This window comes from Thamnophis sirtalis, unplaced genomic scaffold (genome assembly GCF_051295495.1).
Source record: "Thamnophis sirtalis isolate CommonGarterSnake01/CBP01778 unplaced genomic scaffold, rThaSir2_p1.2 scaffold_12, whole genome shotgun sequence".
In the NCBI taxonomy this organism is placed as follows: domain Eukaryota; kingdom Metazoa; phylum Chordata; class Lepidosauria; order Squamata; family Natricidae; genus Thamnophis; species Thamnophis sirtalis.
Genome location: NW_028261392.1, coordinates 49,157,083 through 49,176,026, shown reverse-complemented (window position 1 = coordinate 49,176,026; position 18,944 = coordinate 49,157,083). Strand labels below are relative to the sequence as shown.

Here is an 18,944-nt window from a genome sequence, read left to right as displayed (position 1 = left end):
GATGGTTTATTGGTGGACAGGACCACATGGCTTGAGTCCTGAACAGAAAAGGTGATCACATGCTTCAATGTTAGTGGAGAAAAGAGAAGGGCAAGAAAGAAGGGCTGAGATGCTGAAAATCCCTGGTTGTATGCCCTCTCTGGCCTTTGATCTTGAGCTTGTATTCTGATAGGTTGTCAGACTCCCATGGGGCCATGCAGGGACAACTCTCTAGGCTGCGTTTTGAATCCACGTTTGGTTGAGTTCTCAAATGCCATGTGGTCAGTTGAGTAAAAGGGCCAATATTATCATGCCTTAATTCCATCCCCCTGGAGCTGAAGTGGAGAACTCTTTATTATGTAAAAGGACTAGCTTGGCCTTGTTAATGGCCCATTGACAAAAAGGGCAGGAGGCAGGAAGCTGCAGGAAATTTCTCTTTAAAACTTTTCTCCCTTTCACATCCAGGGAAATATAATATCCTGCCTTTTCAAAATTTCCTAGGATATTTCATTTCTCTGGGAGAGGGCTGGGTGATAACTTTCCACACCATCTCAGCAACTAGTACTGCTGAGATGAAGTCTTAACTGCATCCTGTAATTATCTCTATGCCTGATACTTAAATTTACTTTTATATTCTTACGACTTAATTTTGAGCTATTTCTTAACACAGACACACAGAGATTATTTTGTCATCATACTAAATATATTGCCCCATATATTTATATTTAGTTGTTTCCTATAAGTTGTAGGACGTTATCATCCAGCCCGCTCCCAGAAAAATGAAATATCCTAGGAAATATTGAAAAGGCAGAATATTTCTCTGGATGTGAAAAGAAAGAAACATCCGCGAGCTGCACTGGCTACCTGTTGGTCTCCGGGTGCGCTTCCGGATACTGATGACCATCTTTAAAGCACTCCATGGTAGTGGATCTGGGTACTTGAGAGACCGCCTTCTGCCGATTACCTCCCTAAATCGACCAATTAGATCGCACAGACTGGGCCTCCTCCGAATTCCATCTGCCAGTCAATGCCGACTGGCGACCACACGGAGGAGAGCCTTTTCTGTTGCTGCTCCGACCCTGTGGAACGAGCTCCCCATGGAGATCCGTACCCTCACCACTATCCAGACCTTCCGCGCAGCCCTCAAGAACTGGCTCTCCCAGCAGGCCTGGGGATAGGCTTCCAATTACCCGCCCGAGTGTTTGATTGCTGAATGAAAGTTGTGTTTTACTATTTCTTTCTTTGTTCACATATTGTTTTGTTTTTGACCTTGCACCCCCTTCCCCTGTGGTTGTAAGCCGCCCTGAGTCCCCTCGGGGAAAAGGGCGGCATATAAATCCCAATAAACCTTCAAACCTTCAAACATGTTTTAAAAGGCAGAATAGCTGCCTGTAGCTTCCTGCCCATCCCCACTTTGTCAATGGGCCATTAAGAAGGTCAAGCTAGTCCACTTTACATAATAAAGGCTTCTCCACTTCAGTTCCAGGGAATGGGATTAAAGCATGATAATATTGGCCTCAACTCACCACATGGCATCTAAGAACTCAACCAAACCTGGATTCAAAACACAGCCTAGAGAGTTGCCCCTGCATGGCCCCATGGGAGTCTGACAACCAATCAGAATACATTTCTTATACAGGAACAGGAAACAGAGAGGTGGAACTGAACAGGTTATAAAAAGCCTAGCAAGCCCCTCCTTCAGCCCTTCTCTCTTCTTCTCCACCAACATTGAAGCATGTGATCACCTTTTCTGTTCAGGGCTCAAGCCATGTGGCCCTGTCCAACAATAAACCATCTTTCCAAGCAGCCTCCATGTCTCCAGTGTCTTCCACTTGGAGCTGAACCCAGAAGGACATTTCTTTCAACACAAGTATTAACAGAGCTATCATTAGCAGTGCAGTAATTTTAAACCTTGTAACTCTATATGCGCGAATCACGACCTGCATAACACACAACTTCGATCTTCAAAAGAGCCACCAACTCGCTCCTGGGGATCCTGGTGACGCAAAATAAAGGCGGTCTGCAACCATTCGAGTCCTGACAGCCTCATAAAGAAACCTCTAACCTAATGGTAAAAATAAAACGAAGGACGCTCTCCCCCAACCCTGAGCCTATACTTCATCGATTAAAATCTCTTCCCGTCGCTAACCTGTATCTGAAAAACGATGTCAATATTTTAAGCTTTAAGGCTCTCTATTGAACTTTCAGGACACGGCTAAAAGCGCGAGAAACCCTGTGATCGGCACAAAGACTCCTTTGCTGCAACCTTGCAAACTAGCCATTGGATCCTTAGAGGACAACATCGACTGTAGCATTGGGCAAGAATTTGGTGGGTTGGTTTTAGTTTTGGACTGCCGGGGGGCGGCGGGACGAAGAATATTTCCTTCCGATAGAATAGCTTTGAGAAGCAGATTGCCGCTTGCTGGAAAATGTGAGCCCGTATCAGCCTTTGGCAGGTAAGATCGGCATCTCTGCCTATGACGCATTGGACTTACGAGGAAGAGGGGTTAGTTTGCGATGAAGTATCTAATAAATAAGTATCTACTGAGAGCCAGATTCGATGACCCTGGGACCTCTTCCTAGTCCTGCTGCGTATATTTTTGTTTCTATCTAAATATTTATGTATCATAATGTTTTGGAATCACTTTCACTTCGGTATTGGAGGAGCCCAGGACATATGGTCTATAATGTGTAATGTTTTCATATTATGTCACAAAGGCTTTAGTCTTTTCTGCTCTCCTAATCAAATTCTACACAATTGTAATCCTCATGATTTTATGATGATTTGATCCCTTTCTGACATGTTATGTTCCCCTTAAATTCTCAACCAAGACCAATGTATCAGAAGGACTGCAAGATGGAAAAGGAGGACATTAAGTCTTCAAATGTGGATCCTGTGGTTTATCTTTTATTTTCATTTTATTATATAAGTCATGCTGTTGCAGAAAATGACAGGCATTAGACTTCTCAGGATACAGGAAAAGTTTATTTGGCAGCTAGGTTCAGAAAGCTAGCCCATGCATTGCAAGTTCTGAACCACCTTAATTATCGAAGCATGCATTCTTATACATTCTCAAAAGCGTTGCAACACGGAAATACTTAACACATTTCTTAGTGGTTACCTTGAGGAGAAAGCCTTATAAGGAGATGGGGTCTTTTCCTTTTTGTTTATGGAGTACGTGTCATTAACAAACTTTAATTGAACCCAGGACTCTTAACATAGATTTTGACATCTTGTGGTTAGGCACAGGGTTCCTGCTTCTATTGCAAGTTCCAACTCTGTCTATGTGGCTTTTAATATAGAAGAATAGGGGCTCTAAGAGGCTGTCCAGCTTGACCCAGTAGGTTTCACACTTCATGTCCAAATCTCACTTTACGGTTGCTTTAATGTTATTACTTGCAAGACTTACATACCACATTGTAAATTACTCATGTTAAATTTAAAAAGTGAAAATGTTCAGAAAGTTATATGGCTCCTTATCTAAAACGCTTCCAGATAGAAATTTAGTGTTTTTTTTCTTGAGTAAACAAACACTATTGTGCTTGAGATTTGAGATTTTATTAACATTTGTAGGCCGCCCTTTTCCCTGAGGGGACTCAGGGCGGCTCACATAAAATCAGGGGGGTGGAAATACAACAATGACATAGACACATATAATAAAAGTAATAAGCAACATACATTCATCATTCGGGAGGGGCAACTATCCTTGTCCCCAGGCCTGACGGGCTAGCCAGTTCTTCAAGGCTGTGCGGAAGGCCTGGACGGTGGTGAGGGTACGAATCTCCACGGGGAGTTCGTTCCAAAGGGTCGGGGCTACTACCGAGAAGGCCCTCCTCCTTGTAGTTGCCAGCCGACACTGGCTGGCCGATGGAATACGGAGGAGGCCCAATCTGTGTGATCTTATTGGTCGCAGGGAGGTAATTGGCAGGAGGCGGTCTCTCAAGTATCCAGATCCACTACCATGCAGGGCTTTATGGGTGACTAATAGCACCTTGAAGCGCATCCGGAGATCGACAGGTAGCCAGCGCAGCTCGCGGAGGATAGGTGTTATGTGGGTGAACCGAGGTGCACCCACAATCGCTCGCGCGGCCGCATTCTGTACTAGCTGAAGTCGCCGGATGCTCTTCAAGGGCAGCCCCATGTAGAGCACATTGCAGTATTCCAGCCTAGAGGTCACAAGGGCCCGAGTGACTGTTGTGAGTGCCTCCCGGTTCAGGTAGGGTCGCAACTGGCGCACCAGGCAAACCTGGGCGAATGCCCCCCTTTATGCTTGATGTGATAAACTAAAATTTCTTTTTTCTTCCAAGGCATGCTCCACAAAACAAGAAATGGCTGTCTAGATTCACACATAGGAAAACAAGATAAATCTTGAATGTTAGCAACTAGGCTAGTTTGTCTCCGTATATTGATTAATTTTGGAACTACATTTTGCAGAAATAGGTTTGAGATCTGTCATGACTAATAGAAGCAGAAAATTTACTAGAAAAACTGCCATAGTTTTAATATAGTTTATATAAAATTGCAGCTGCTTTAAATGCAGAAACATTTGGACCACACATCTTGACCAGAGTAACGCAATAGATGCAATTTATATAGACTTCTGCAAAGCCTTTGAATCAGTGATGCACAACAAACTGTTGTTGAAACTAAGTTCTTATGGCATCTCTGAATCCCTGCACAAGTCGATAGCAGGCAACAAATAGTCAAAGTAGGTAGGGCCCTATCAAATCTGGTACTAGTTAACAGTGGTGTCTCCCAAGGCAGCATTTTAGGACCCACACTCTTTCTGCTTTACATCAACAACCTATGCCACTGATGGCTAATCTTTTTGGTGCCAAGTGCCCAAAGCGTGTGCACACAAATGTGCGTATGTGTGCACGCACAACCCCAGAATGAATGTGCATGCACCCCACCCCTGTCATATGTGCATGTCCCCCACGCATGTGCTCCACCCTCCTTCGTCCATTTTTGGCTTCCAGGTTGGTGCCGGAGGCCTTCCAGGTCCAAAACAGGGCATGGGATGCCTTGTGCAGCCCCCCCCTCCCGTGCCCAGTTTTGGCTTCTAGGTTGGTGCAGAACCTCCGAAATGCAATGAGAGTGCTCCTCACACATGACCTCCACCTCCCGTGCATGCGCACCTCCCACATGCAGCCTGCCCCCGTGCATGCATGGCAGAGACCTGAAGACCAGCTGGCTGTCATGAGACGTGTGCCCATGTGCGGTGGAGCTGGGCTGGGATGACAGCTGGCATGTCCACCGAGAAGGCTCTGTGCTAGGTGTGGCACATGTGCCATAGGTTCACCATCAGGGACCTATGCGATCATATTAAAAGCAGCTGCGTCCTCTTCACCAATGACATAAAATTATTTAACACCACTGACCAATGCTGCTGCCCTACAAAGCGACTTTGACAATGTGTCAGAATGGTCGTGCAATTGGCAACTCCAAATTTCAACTAATAAATGCTCTGTCCTACACATTGGCAATAAAAATCAGAACCCCACATACAAGTTGGGTGGAAATGATTTTGTAGACGACCCTCACTCTGTCAAGAACCTAGGATTACTCATTTCAAATGATCTAAGCCCCAGAGCTCACATTGCCAAAAAGGCATTAAGAGTTGTTAACCTGCAGTGTTACTTAACCTGCAGTAAATACTTAAATACTTATTTTTCGGAGTATAAGATGCACCTTTTTCCTTCAAAAAAGAGGCTGAAAATCTGGGTGCATCTTATATACTGAATACAGCTTTTTTGCCTCCTGAAACCCTGCCCCTTCACCAAAATGGCAGTGCATAGCTTGTAGGAGGCTTTCATGGACCTCCTGGGGGCTGGGGAGGGCAGAAATGAGCAGAAAGGGGCCGTTTTTTGCTCAATTGTGCCCCCCGACCCCCAGGAGCACTCTATAAGCTTCCCAATGCCCTTATTTGACAAAAAACGGGCCATTTTTGCTCATTTTTGCCCCCCCCTGAACATTCTACAAGCCTCCTAAGGACTATTCATGCCCTTTTTTTGGAAAAAAAAAAAACCACCGGCGTGTTTTCACAAAAAACGGACCGTTTTTAAGAGGTTTGCAGAGTGCAAAAACTTTTTTTAAAAAAATTGCCTCTTCAAAACCTTGGTGCCTCTTATACTCTGGTGCATCTTATACTCCGAAAAATACGGTAATTTTGCAAAGCTTCTTCTCTGGTAACACTGTATTGCTAACTAGGGCAAACAAAACCTTTACCAGACCAATTCTTGAATAGAGCTTGTCTTCCTGGAATCCACATTGTTTATTGGACGTTAACATGATTGAGCGGGTTCAGAGGTATTTCACAAGAAGAGTACTCCACTCCTCTACTCACAATAGAATTCCCTATGCCACCAGGCTTGAAATGTTGGGTTTGATCAATCTCGAACTACGCTGCCTGCAGTTCGATCTAAGCATAGTACACAAAATTGTCGGCTATAATGTCTTGCCTACCAACGATTTCTTCAGCTTCAACCACAATAATACACGGGCAAACAATCAATACAAAATCAAGGTAAACTGCTTCAAACTCGATTGCAGAAAATACAACTTCAGCAACAGAGTGGTCAATGCCTGGAATGCTCTACCTGACTCCGTTGTTACAGTCTCAAACCCTCTCAGCATCAATCTCAAATTGTCTACTGTGGACTTCACTCCATTCTTAAGAGATCCATAATGGGGGAGTGTATGTGCACCAATGTGCCTATTATCCCTCTCTTACTGTATGTTCTGAGTTAGGCTTCCTGAGAAAGCACAAATCACGAGCTTAGTCCCCCAAACCCTCTTTTATTTATACTGCTGTGAATTATGGTCATTCACAGATCACAAGGCTTCACAAACAGTCCATGAAGATTCTGACAGATGTCTGCTCAAGTTGCCATAGTCTTTCAGGAGAATGTTGATAAGCACCCACCTTATCTCCCTTGAAATACTGCCAAAGTCCCAATTAGTTTTGCAAGGCCAAACTTAGCACAGAGTCAAATAGAACTTCTCAGAACTTGAACTGACCACATGAACTAATTACTTCCAGCAAAGACTCACGTCCCATTTGCTCCTCTTATGGGAAGGGCCAATTATCTCCAAGCCTTACTCTTGAGTCAACCCTGTTTTCTTAATTGTTCTTGCCTCTGACAGCTCTGTGCATTTGCGCACAGACTCCCACTGTTCTTCTGCCTCGCTGATGTCAGATTCTGGGGGCAGCACATAACTACCAGATGGCCTTCACACCCTTTCTGCCTCCAACACAGAGCCCTCGTCCGAGCCTTCCCCAGACTCCAGGACTGGCCCATCTTCCTCCCCAACCTCCTCACTGTCCAACTCTGCTGCCAGCTCTGAGGGGCACTTGCGGACCATAACACAGTACCCATTTATCTGTATTTACTTCCTTTGATCATGTTTATGTTCATACCTATTCTTGTTATCTTGTACATGTTTGACAAATAAATAAACGCTCAGTTGCTTTCTTTGTTCAAATTTTCATATGAATTTAAGGGGTTTTATCAGAATGTTTTATCAGACAGAAATATTTCAGTGATTGATATAAACAAAATATATATGTGACCTGTATTTCAAAAGATCAGATGGCCCAAGATAGCAGCAATTGTTTAGTATTTTGTTTCTCTTTCTGCCCATTTGGTGGTCATGATAGATTTTTGTAACCCGGATCTAGCATTGGAATGTATTGGTGATTTGGGAGGGAAACTCTGGAATGCAAGTGTGCCATCTGGAGCCAGAAACAATTCCACTGCAAGGTAACCAATGCTGAGAAGGTACAAAGCTAACAAAATAATCCAGGTACAATTGATTGGTGGACAAAGGACTATGGGAGGATGGGGGGAGGGAAATTTATCTTATGCTTTTGCGCATGAAATGTTAGAATTGGATTTTCCTCTTCTCTATCCACATCGCTTTTTAGTAAAGATACTCTTTTTTTTAATAGGAATTTTTTTTATTTTTGTTACATAGACAACATAATCACATAACAATAGAAAAAGAAAGGCAGAGGGACCACACACACAAAAAAGAAAACAAAGCCCATCCCATACAGTATGTCATTTGATTACAGGTGTTTTAACCTTTATCATTCTTATACATTCGTTGTTTCATTTAATAGATTTTGATTTCGTATCGTTTCTTACTCCCCTGCCTGTAGCAATCCATCCCTACTACATTTCCCCCCATACACACACCCCGTATCTCTCTGTTATATATTTAATAGACACCACAATAACCTAGGGTTAAAAAAACCTAGGGCTCTCAGACATCACTTCATTCATGACTTGTAGGAGTGGGAAGGTCAGTGTTTCTTCAAATGTTCTGTAAAATTCCACCGGTAGTCCATCTGGTCCTGGAGCTTTCCCGTTGTTTTGTTTTTTAAGTGCCTCTGTTAGCTCCATTGTTATTTTACTTTCTAACATTGTTCTAGTTTCATCTGGTACCTGGGGGAGATTGGCATCTTGTAAGTACTTTTTAACTCGTCCCTCCTCCACCTTCTCTTGTTCATAGAGTTTAGTATAGTAGTCTTGTGTAATATTTTTTTTCTCAATATTTCCATACTGAATTTCTCCTTGTTTATCTCTTAGTTGAAATATTTTCTTTGTTTCTCTCTCTTTTTTCATTTTATATGCCAACCACCTGCCTGGCTTATTCACATTTTCAAAATAATTCTGTTTGGCACCTCTAATTTTTTGTGCCAGTTCTTCCTTTTCTAATAGGTCCATTTTGTGTTTAATTATGTCCATTTTTATTTTAACATCTTTTTTTTGTGGTGCTCTCTGTAGTTCTCTTTCAAGTATTTTATAGTCGTTATCTAAAGCTTTATGCATTTGTCTTTTCTTTAAGTTTCTCTTCCTTGTGTAATCTATTGTCAAACCTCTAATAACAGCCTTCATTGTGTCCCAGAGATTCTGCAACGATGTATCTTCTTTCCTATTTTCTTTAAAGAAAAGTAAAGATACTCTTGAAGAATAAAAATGTCTCAGGAGTTTCTTTTGCTGGCTAGCATATGGGACGGCTGACATTAAGCCAGTTCTCTCAGTAATAACCTATCTGGACTTCACCAGGAGGTCATCCTTGAGATGTCAGTTGTGGCCAAAGATGCAGAGGAGAAAAAGAAGCCGGGAGAGATTCTGGCTTGGGAGGAACCAGTACTTCTTCAAGGCAGAACATGTACGCCAGCAGCTGGCACAAAGCAAAGAATTGAGAAGTCTGAGCATCCATTTGCAACCATAAAGCAGAAAGTGAGGGAAGCCGTGTATCGGGCTGAAGACCCACTGGGCGACAAATGTCGGTAAGGCAACAGAGGCCAAAGTTTCCCTTATCCCTGCCAGGGTCAACATAGTCCAAGGCAGTAAATGGAAAGTGAGGTGACTTGCTGAATGGAATGACCCCACTGAGTGGAAGATCGCAATTGCTGGTCGCATCTCATCCATGAAGCAGTTGAGAGAGAAGTTTGGAGGGATGGGGTAACAACGCCAGGAACCACAGGTGCCACCACCTGCCTATGGATCCTGAAAACCGCAATGGTCTGGCGATTTCCCCTCCTACACTCCAACCAATGGCACCAGCTGCTGTAGCTGAGACTGGAGTCCCAACATAAGCAACAATGACCTTTTCCATGCCTCTTCCTCCACTGCAACTGGCAGCACCAAATGCACAAGCAATGATTGGGGCCTTGACACAATGGCTTGCAGCCGGGATCCTAGCACCAGTGGTGGCAGCTGGCATTCTACCTCCTGGATATATTCTAATATGGAGGATTGGCAGACACCTCCCTTGGTGGACCAAGCCACTGAGCCCATTTCTGGCTCCCGTTTTTCACCATATGGGACGTTATAGGGTGATGTACCCAGATGACACGAGTTGGGTCCATGTCATTGCAGTCAACCTGGAGGAGAGTGCTTCAGAGTGGTTGGTGTCACTGCATGACGAAGAAGCCCCAGAGATTGATGACCTTGATGCTTTTATGCAAACCCTACTAGAACGATTCGAGGACCCTATGGCAGCTCAACATAGAAGCCCGTATCCATTCCCTAAAGGAAAAGAAATGACAAGTGATTGAGTACATCCAAAACTTCTGCCTCCTGGCCAGCCACCTAGGAGACTAGTCTTAGCACTTGCTAGTTCAACATTTCAGAGACGGGTTAAACAAGGATCTGTAGCAGAATTACCTGCCCAGGGGGTGCCGTGAGCATGGTACCGCATGGCCATGGAAGTGGAGATTGACCTGATGGAGTTCCATGAACACACCGGGCACGAGACTTGACCCCACCAGCCAACAGAGAGATGAGCAGCTCCCAGGGGAGGGAGGAGGGTGTTTACATCCAGAGGAGGAAAACCCCTCCAGAACCTTGTAGAGTTCTTCCATCCATTCAGTGAGGGGGATGAAACTCCACCCCCTGTGAAGACTAGACCAGTCTTCTATAAGAGCAACAACGAAAGAGAAGATGACCTGATGGGAAGTGACACAATCATCCCTGATTCCTAGGCTGCAAATTTTGGTGTACTCCTCAGGAGCAAAGTGGACCATTATGACCTGGTTGGACTCGAGGTGCACCAGATGCCTGGTCAGTCCCCAAATGATAGAGAAGCTAGGAATGAAGCTAAGGGAGCCCATAGCATTTTCCCAGCTAGACAGTTTGGAGTGCCAGCGACCTCCCTAATTGAACCTGTGAAGCTAAAAGTTGGGACCCACATAGTGATTTATTGTGACCCGGGGATGACAGAGGCCATGGTCCTGGGCCCAGCATGGTTGAAAAAATGGAGCCCATCTGTCAATTGAGACAGAGACAAATGGTGGATGTGAAGGAAAACATCAAAATAGCATGAGTTAGGCGAAGTGCTAAGAAGTTGCCACACGCCTATGGTTAAGAAAGTGAAAATAGAAACAGCCAATACACTAAAAGAGAGTAATAGGTCAAAACTGCTGATTCCCAAAGGATATCGTGACCTGGTGGAGGTTTTTGGTGAGAGGTAATCAGACACGCTTTTTCCCTACTGTCGCGCACTCACATTTGTGAACCGGTAGGGAAGTGGATCCCACCGCTGGTTTACCCCTGTTTGAGTGGCTACTGTGATGGAATTTGTGCCTATGCCAGAGTTTCCTTAAGTTTCCTTCATCAACCTCTTTGGCTCAGTGGATGAGTACACGAAAAGCTATCTGGCCTATAGTATGCAAAGACGGAGAAAGGGAAGTGCAAAAGTGACATGCTGACAAGAAGGAGAGCACCCCAGAGAGAGTTTAGGATAGGGCAGGAGGTGTAGCTGTCCATGAAGTTCCTGTAGATGGGACAGCCTTGCAAGAAGTTGGGCTCTAAATACATAGGTCATTTCCCCATTATCCAGATTGTAAATCTGGTGATAGTGGAATTCAAATTACCCAAAAATCTCAGGCACATTCACCCAGTGTTTCACTGCAGTTTGTTGAAACACTGTCATATGTCTACTTTTAAGGCCAGCTTTTAAGCCACTGTCTCTCCCCCCCTCCCCCAAGGGTAAGTGGAAAGATGCATTTTGAGGTCAAGGAAATCCTTAACTCTCAGTACCAAAAGAGGAGGTTGCAGTATTTGGTTTTGTGGAAAGGGTTTCTCTTAGCGGAGGCAGAGTGGGTGGTGGCAGGGAATGTCCGTGCTCCCAGGCTTACTCAGAAGTTCTATGCAAATGATCCAAATTGATCCCGATAGGATGATTGTATATAAAGACTAGTGTATGAATAATGTTTCTTTCTGGAGGGTTGGCATGTCATGGTTAACTCGCTAGCAGCCTATTTACAACCAGAGAACAATAATGGGAGGGAGGAGTGAAGGCATTGTAATATAAGGGTGGTATGGGTGGGAAACTCTGGAATGCAAATGTGCCATCTGGAGCCAAAGACAGTTCCACTACTAGGATACCAACTATGAAAATGTCCAAGATGAGCAAATTGTTCTTAAAACAACCCAGGTGCAAACTGATTGGTGGACAAAGGACTATGGGAGGACCAGGTGGGGGAAAAGGGGAATTTATCTTATGCGGTGACACACAAAATGTTAGATCTGGCTTTTCCACTTCTGTACCCACATGGCTTTTCAGTAAAGTATACTCTTGGAGAATAAAAATGTCTCAGGAGCTTCTTTTGCTGGCTAGCAAATTGGGATGGTTGACATTGACTTGATCTGAATATCTCCTTAGTGTTGCTCACTACTGCTTTAATAATACAATATGTGAACCCAGTCACTAATATTAGGCTGATGCAAATCATTTGATCACTTGTTTTGTATCTGTTGAAGCCACTAAGGAGGCATTTTAGCTGGAAAACGTGTGTGCTTTGAATGTCTCCAAAGTCTTGTGAGGAGGTACAGTTTGCCATAAGATACTTACAAGATAATAGAACTTTGAAGCAGTCATGCTGAGCTTTGTAGATGGTTCACAACTTCCCAGAGCAAATTTATAGGAGAACCTTGCCTGCCAGAAAATACTTTTCTGAAATGATTTGCGCTTGTCTACTGTTGTTTGTGATGTCCTTTTTATCAAAATCATGGTTGTGTTTATAACTGTATTATAGGTAGTAATATATTAAACAAATCGGGAGCACTGATTCATATGACTGCCTATTCAAGATGTACATCTGCTACAGTATTTCCACCTCCCCCCCCCAGCAAGATCCTTGTAAGGATAAATGTAAAAGAAATCCCATGAAAACTGTCTGAGATTCCTAGAACAAAAATGGAACAGTAAAATCCTTATGTTGATAAATTATTTAACAGATATTTATGCACACAAGTACAGCTATTAGCTGTAGTATTTTAATGTGGCATAGTAATTAGCAGTGGTAGTTATTCATATGGAAAGGTAAGTTTGCTTTCATATAGATGTATATAAGTTGCAAGGTATCATTTTGACTGCATCTGGTATCTAGGCTAAATGGGAAACTCGTATCTGCTTGTTAATAGCTGCTCTTTATTTTATTTATTTATTTATTAAATTTTGTATGCTGCCCACTCTCAAAAGAGACTCAGGGCGGCTTACAATAAAAGGGAGGGGGGATATAAAAAAATAAACAACAGTTTAAAATTACACAACAGTCACAAATCTGAAGTGGGGCTGGACAACTCAACAGCCCCCAGGCCTGCCAGAACAGCCAGGTCTTAGTCGCTTTGCGGAAGTCCGGAAGGGTAGTGAGGGTCCGGATCTCAACGGGGTGCTCGTTCCAGAGGGCTGGAGCTGCAACAGAGAAGGACCTCCCCCGGGGTGTCGCCAGCCGACATTGGCTGGCAGATGGAATCCGGAGAAGGCCTAGTCTCTGCATTTTGTCTGTTGCCTGTTGCCAGCAAGAATTGCAGTTCTGTGTGTTAATGAGCAAATGAACCACAAGTACTAACGGATGCTAGAGAGAAAGAAAGGCGCTCTGTCAACCTGCACAGTACCTAACCACACTTTTCATGTTTTGTAAGGGATTGTGAGGAGATTGGAAATGAGGAGCAGGAGCAATTCTGGCGTCCGCCTAGATGGCTACGCTCGGCTTGTTCAACAGACAATTTTGAATTATCAGGTGAGTATAGTACATTACCGGTTTTGATATGGCACATTTCTCTAGATTTGTTGACTCTATAGATAAATGTCCTGTGTCAGATATTTGAGGTTATTGCTCTATTGCATAGCATCCAAAGCCTAATTTTTGGAGGTGGGCCTAATATAAGCCCTACCCTGAAAATAAGTCTAGGGGGATGGGTGTGGCCAGCACGGGAGGCAGTGCGGGGGCTGATGATGTCCAGCAGCAGCCACAGCTCACCAGCCCGTTGGCATAGCATGAATACCTAAAAGTCCAAGCTTGGAGGCAGAGGTGCAGGGAGGGAGAAGACAGGCGATCCAGATGTGCTACTCTGCTGCCTAACTCATGGGAGGCTTGTGCGATGGCACAGGCACCAGCAGCAGGTGGAGGCAGAGCCATGGGGAATGAGGGAGGCAGATTCCGATGCCCTGCATGGGTGTTTGTTTGGCGCAGCAGCAGGCAAGCTGAGAGATGGTAGGGTAGAGTGGGTGGTGCATTGGGATCGCCATTGCCTCCACCTGACTCTGCTGCACACTTTTCACCCAGAAGGAGACAAACCTTTGTCTAAATCGGAATCAATGGCGTGCTGTAATCCGTGACGTCCTGCCCCTGGCCTTCACAATGCAACGGTCACTGCCTTATGGACGTTGACATTTACGAAGATTAAGTCCAAGTCCAAGTGCTTGCAAAGGGGACGGAGCTAATCACTCCTTTTCAAATTGTCCCCTTTGCAAGCACACAAAACTTTGAGTCTCTGTCATTTCTCCATTTGGGCGAAAAGCGTTTGGTCGCCTATGGGGTACTTGGGAATGGAGTAAATCGTAATTAGGAGAGTAATAATAAGAAACTATAAAACAACTAATATTTGAAAAACCAGTATAGCAAAGAAAGCAGTAAGTATATTTATTTAATTCAGTCTGGTTTTTAACTAATGCACAATATTTATTTATTAGATTTGTATTTATTAGATTTGTATTTATTTTATTTATTAGATTTGTATTTATTTTATTTATTAGATTTGTATTTATTTTATTTATTAGATTTGTATTTATTTTATTTATTAGATTTGTATTTATTTTATTTATTAGATTTGTATTTATTTATTAGATTTGTATTTTATTAGATTTGTATTTATTTTATTTATTAGATTTGTATTTATTTTATATTTGATTTGTTTGCCACCTTCTAATCTGGAGGAGACTATTGAGATGGCATTGATTGTGTTTGTTGATTACCTTTAGCAGAGTTCAGGCAGGGATAGTGAAACTGTCCTGTTTTTGATCTCTCGGTGGCTTTTGATACCATTGATCATAGTATCTATCCTTCTGGAGTGGGATTAGGAGTGGGAAGCAGGGTGTACTAAAGGTTTATTTATTTTCTCTATATTCAGACCCATTTGGAGTTAATGAGGCAGGGGAGGTAGAGGCTTCTCCTGTTTTGGGTGCCTCAATGCTCAGTGCACTTGCTCCTCAGTTTAGCATCTTCATAAGGTGATGTCATACATTATTGTGGACCCATATCATCACTATGTTGATGATACCCAGCCTTGGCCAATGATCAGCTAGGTGATGCTGGAAAGATCTTGCCTCAATATCTAATCTGGGTGAGAAAGAACAAACAGGGTCAACTCTGACAGGATTGAGCAGCTATGAATATTTCAACTCTCTAAGTTTGAAGTAGTTCCTTCTTTCTTCCTGAATGGGATTGCACTCCCCCTTCAGGACTAGTAGTCAATTTGGGGACCTTTTTTGACTCATAGCTCCTGCTTGAACTGCTGTGATCAACATGTCTTTTGCCCAAATTCATCTCATGTGCCTGTAGTGCCATATGTAGCATATCAATCATGCTTTGATCACTTTCCAATTGAACTACTGTATTCCAATGTGGCATCTATAGAGCTGTGCTACTTTCAAGACAGTTACATCTCTGAATATTTTCCTGAATTGCCATTTGGTAAGCCTCATCAACCTGGTAAGGCTTACCAAATGGCAACTTAGAATGTCTTAATTCTATGTAAAAGCTTCCTGTTCATCAAAGGGAAGTAAATGGAACTTTGTGGCCATTGTCTCAATGTGTTGTGTTTTTCATTTAATTTTTTTATGTAACCCTATAATGTAGCGGGTATTGTTTCCTAATAGACTTATGTTATTTAATTACTGTATTTTTTGGAGTATAAGACTCACCTTTTCCCCCCAAAAAAGAGGGTGAAAATCTGGGTGTGTCTTGTACTCCGAATATAGCTGCCTGCGTCATCTGGAGAAGGGGCAGGTGAAGCGGGCATTGCACAGTAGGCGTAAGACAAGATGGCTCGCTGCTCGGACTCCCGCTTCTCCAGACAACCCAGTTGGAGGGCAGTCGGCTCCTGCTCTGGCCCGGGAGACGGATCTGGCCAAGAGGAACACACACCCCTTTTTTGCAATTGGGGAGGAAAAAGAGCATTTCAGGCAGCAGGCAATCCCTGCAGCCTGGAACCGCCCACTGCCTGAAATGCTCTTTTTCCTCCCTGATTGCAATAACAGGGTATGCGTTCCTCCTGGCCAGATATGTCTCCCGGGGAAGGAGCAGAAGCCGACCACCCTCCCACTGGGTTGTCTGGAGAAGGGGGAGGCCAAGCAGCAACCACCTTACTTTACACCTCTCACACAGTGTCCGCTTCACCTGTCCCTTCTCGGACGATTCCAGGTGGCAAAGATCACAGCAACGAGATTTTGGGTGGTAGTGCAGCAATCTCAGGAGCCAAAGCCTTTGAATCAAGCTTGATTGTATCCCATTCCAGGTTTTTAACATCCCAATCTACTGCCCTAAGAAAAGCCTTCGTGCAGAAAAGTTCAGTCCTCTTCCCTTCCTCCACCACACCATCCCAATCCTCCTGGATCTGTCATGCAGTGCTTATTGCTATTCCTGCTATTGGGCCCAGCTACCTTGCTGGGCCATTTTCTTTGGGCTTTCCTTTCACCACTCAGGCACCACTGCGAAGAACCTTTAAAACAAATGGAAGGGATCCCCACCCATTCCCGCCTGGTTGAGAATGGCGGCAGCCGTTCAGCAGCCCCGCGTGTCTTTGGCTCCTCGTTGAAGAGAAGAAGCAAGTTGACTTATGTCGCTGCCGGCCCAAGGGAAAAAATAAAGTGTGGTCAGAGATGTTTAGTCCTGTCCTGCCATGGGAGGGATAGAGAAAAGCGGATTTGAGCTCAATAAAAGCCCCCACGCATCACATTTTTGCCCTCCTCAGCCCCCAGAGGCACTTTGTAGGCCTCCCTAACTCTCTGCATGCCCCATTTTTCACCCCCCCCCCCAAAAAAAGGTTTGGGAGGCCTGCAGAGTGTTCCTAGGAGCTGGGGAGGGCAAAAACTGTTTTTTAAAAAAATTTACCTCTTCAAAATCATGGCGCGTTTTATACTCCGGTGCGTCTTATACTCCGAAAAATACGGTAAATAGTAGCATGCCCACCATGGCCATCTGCTTTCATTATAGAGATTAGATTTGGGGAAAAACTCTTCCTAATTCTCAGCTTTACTTCTCAACTACTATGGAACAGTAATTCTCTACATCCTATTTAATAAATTGCTTCTTATTTCTTCCATTCATTTTTTTAAAATTTAGAATCCAATTACAGGACTACTTTCTGCCAGCACAGAGCAAAAAGATGCTTGGGTGCGAGATAATATATACAGCATTTTGGCTGTCTGGGGCCTAGGGATGGCCTACAGGAAGAATGCAGACCGGGATGAAGATAAAGCCAAAGCATATGAATTAGAACAGGTACACATTGCGATTACACTTATTTCCTTATATGTGAATACATACATACATACATACATACATACATACATACATACATATATATACATGCACACGGACATGTAAATGGTATCAATGCTTTTCTAAAAATATGTCCTTCATTTTAAATACATTACAAAATCTGTTAATTTGGGAGTAATGTTAAAACTTCAGAATTTAAAAAAGATAAACATGGATTTTTAATAACAACAATTTTCCTTTAAAGCTTTTGGTGCACCATATTTTTTTAATATTATGATATCTTGATTAATTTATCATAAATTGACAGCACATCTTTAATATGTCAAAACGTTATCTAAGACAGAGGTTCCCAACCCCCGGGCCATGACCCATTCAAAATTGGCTGCATGAGTCACTGGCCAGAGTGTCTGTATATGCACACGCAGCTCAACTTGCACAATCAGCAGGTTGGTGGCCACTTGTGAGTGTGCTGCATGTGTGTGCTGTGCATGCTAGCTCGCCTCTCCCCAGGGGTGGGATTCAGCTGGTTTGCATCGGTTCGGATGAGCCAGATGTTAATTTTGCATCCGGTTCACCAAACCGATTGTTGCAAGGATCGCCCTGCCCTCTCAGGCGTCTCCACACGGCCTGTTCATCATGCCAGGTAAGTCCAGGGCCCGCATGGAAGCTCTGGGAGGGCGAAAAATCATTACTATCCAAGGCCTTCTGGAAGTCTGGAAACGGGCCCATTTCCAGCCTTCAGAGGGCCTCTGGATGGTCTCCAGAGCCCGAGGCAGGCCATTTTCGCCCTCCTGAAGGCTCAGGGAAAGCCTCCGGAGCCTGAGGAGGGCAAAAAACAGACCTCCTGGAAGTTTGGAAACAGGCCTGTTTCCAGCCTTGGAGGGCCTCCGGATGATCTCTGGAGCCCAGGGCAGGCCATTTTCGTCCTCCTGAAGGCCGGAGGAGAGCAAAACACCCCCCCTCCCGGTGCAGGAGGCCGAGCAGGCCATGGCCACGCCCACCCAGCAATTGGGCAGAGAACTGGTTGCTAACATTTTTCAATCCCACCCCTGCCCCTCCCGCTAGCTGGGCCATCAAGATGCAAAAATTAGGGACCGCTGATCTAAGACAAGTGTTTTCTTAAATATTGGAAGGATTCCACAAAACCGTATATAAATGCATAGATCTAGATATTCAATTTTTGCATGAGCATTGATCATTAGTTATACTGTAAGTATACCTTCTAAAAATTAAATTAGATAGTAATGATTTTTCTTATTCTTTTACTTCCATAGAATGTTGTGAAACTAATGCGGGGGCTCTTGCAATGTATGATGAGACAGGTAAAAAGCAACATGGATCTTTATTAACTTAATTTATAAGCAATGTCATAAAATCTAATTAAAGTGACTATGAGTTTTGGTGTAAAGAACACTGTTTAGTAACCCTGGAGTCCTTCTAAGATTGTGGGGAAAAACTGATTTTTGACTGTGTGATCCCCCTCTTCTCTTTACAGGAAAGAGTTATAATCAATGTAATAAGTTTCTGTAATATATCTGTTTATAGTACTATTTTAAATGGTTCCAAGGTTCCCCTCCCTGCCCCAAAATCTGACCAAAATTGTTCAGTTCCAGTCAATATGTGTCAACTACACATATGCAATTTATAGATCACATAAGTAAA

The 18,944-nt window shown here is 43.7% G+C and overlaps 1 protein-coding gene across 3 annotated transcripts in view; it reads left to right on the top strand.

Moving 5' to 3' along the window:
- The first annotated feature begins 2,207 nt into the window (after nt 1–2,207).
- PHKA2 (phosphorylase kinase regulatory subunit alpha 2) overlaps nt 2,208–18,944 on the top strand; it is a 100,786-nt gene continuing 84,049 nt past the window's right edge. For all 3 annotated transcript variants that reach the window (XM_087726372.1, XM_087726371.1, XM_087726370.1), the window contains exons 1-4: nt 2,208–2,435; nt 13,423–13,520; nt 17,124–17,282; nt 18,557–18,604. In XM_087726372.1, the coding sequence (XP_087582498.1) occupies nt 13,443–13,520; nt 17,124–17,282; nt 18,557–18,604 (285 nt within the window). In that variant the 5' untranslated portion in view covers nt 2,208–2,435; nt 13,423–13,442. The remainder of the gene's footprint in view (nt 2,436–13,422; nt 13,521–17,123; nt 17,283–18,556; nt 18,605–18,944) is intronic.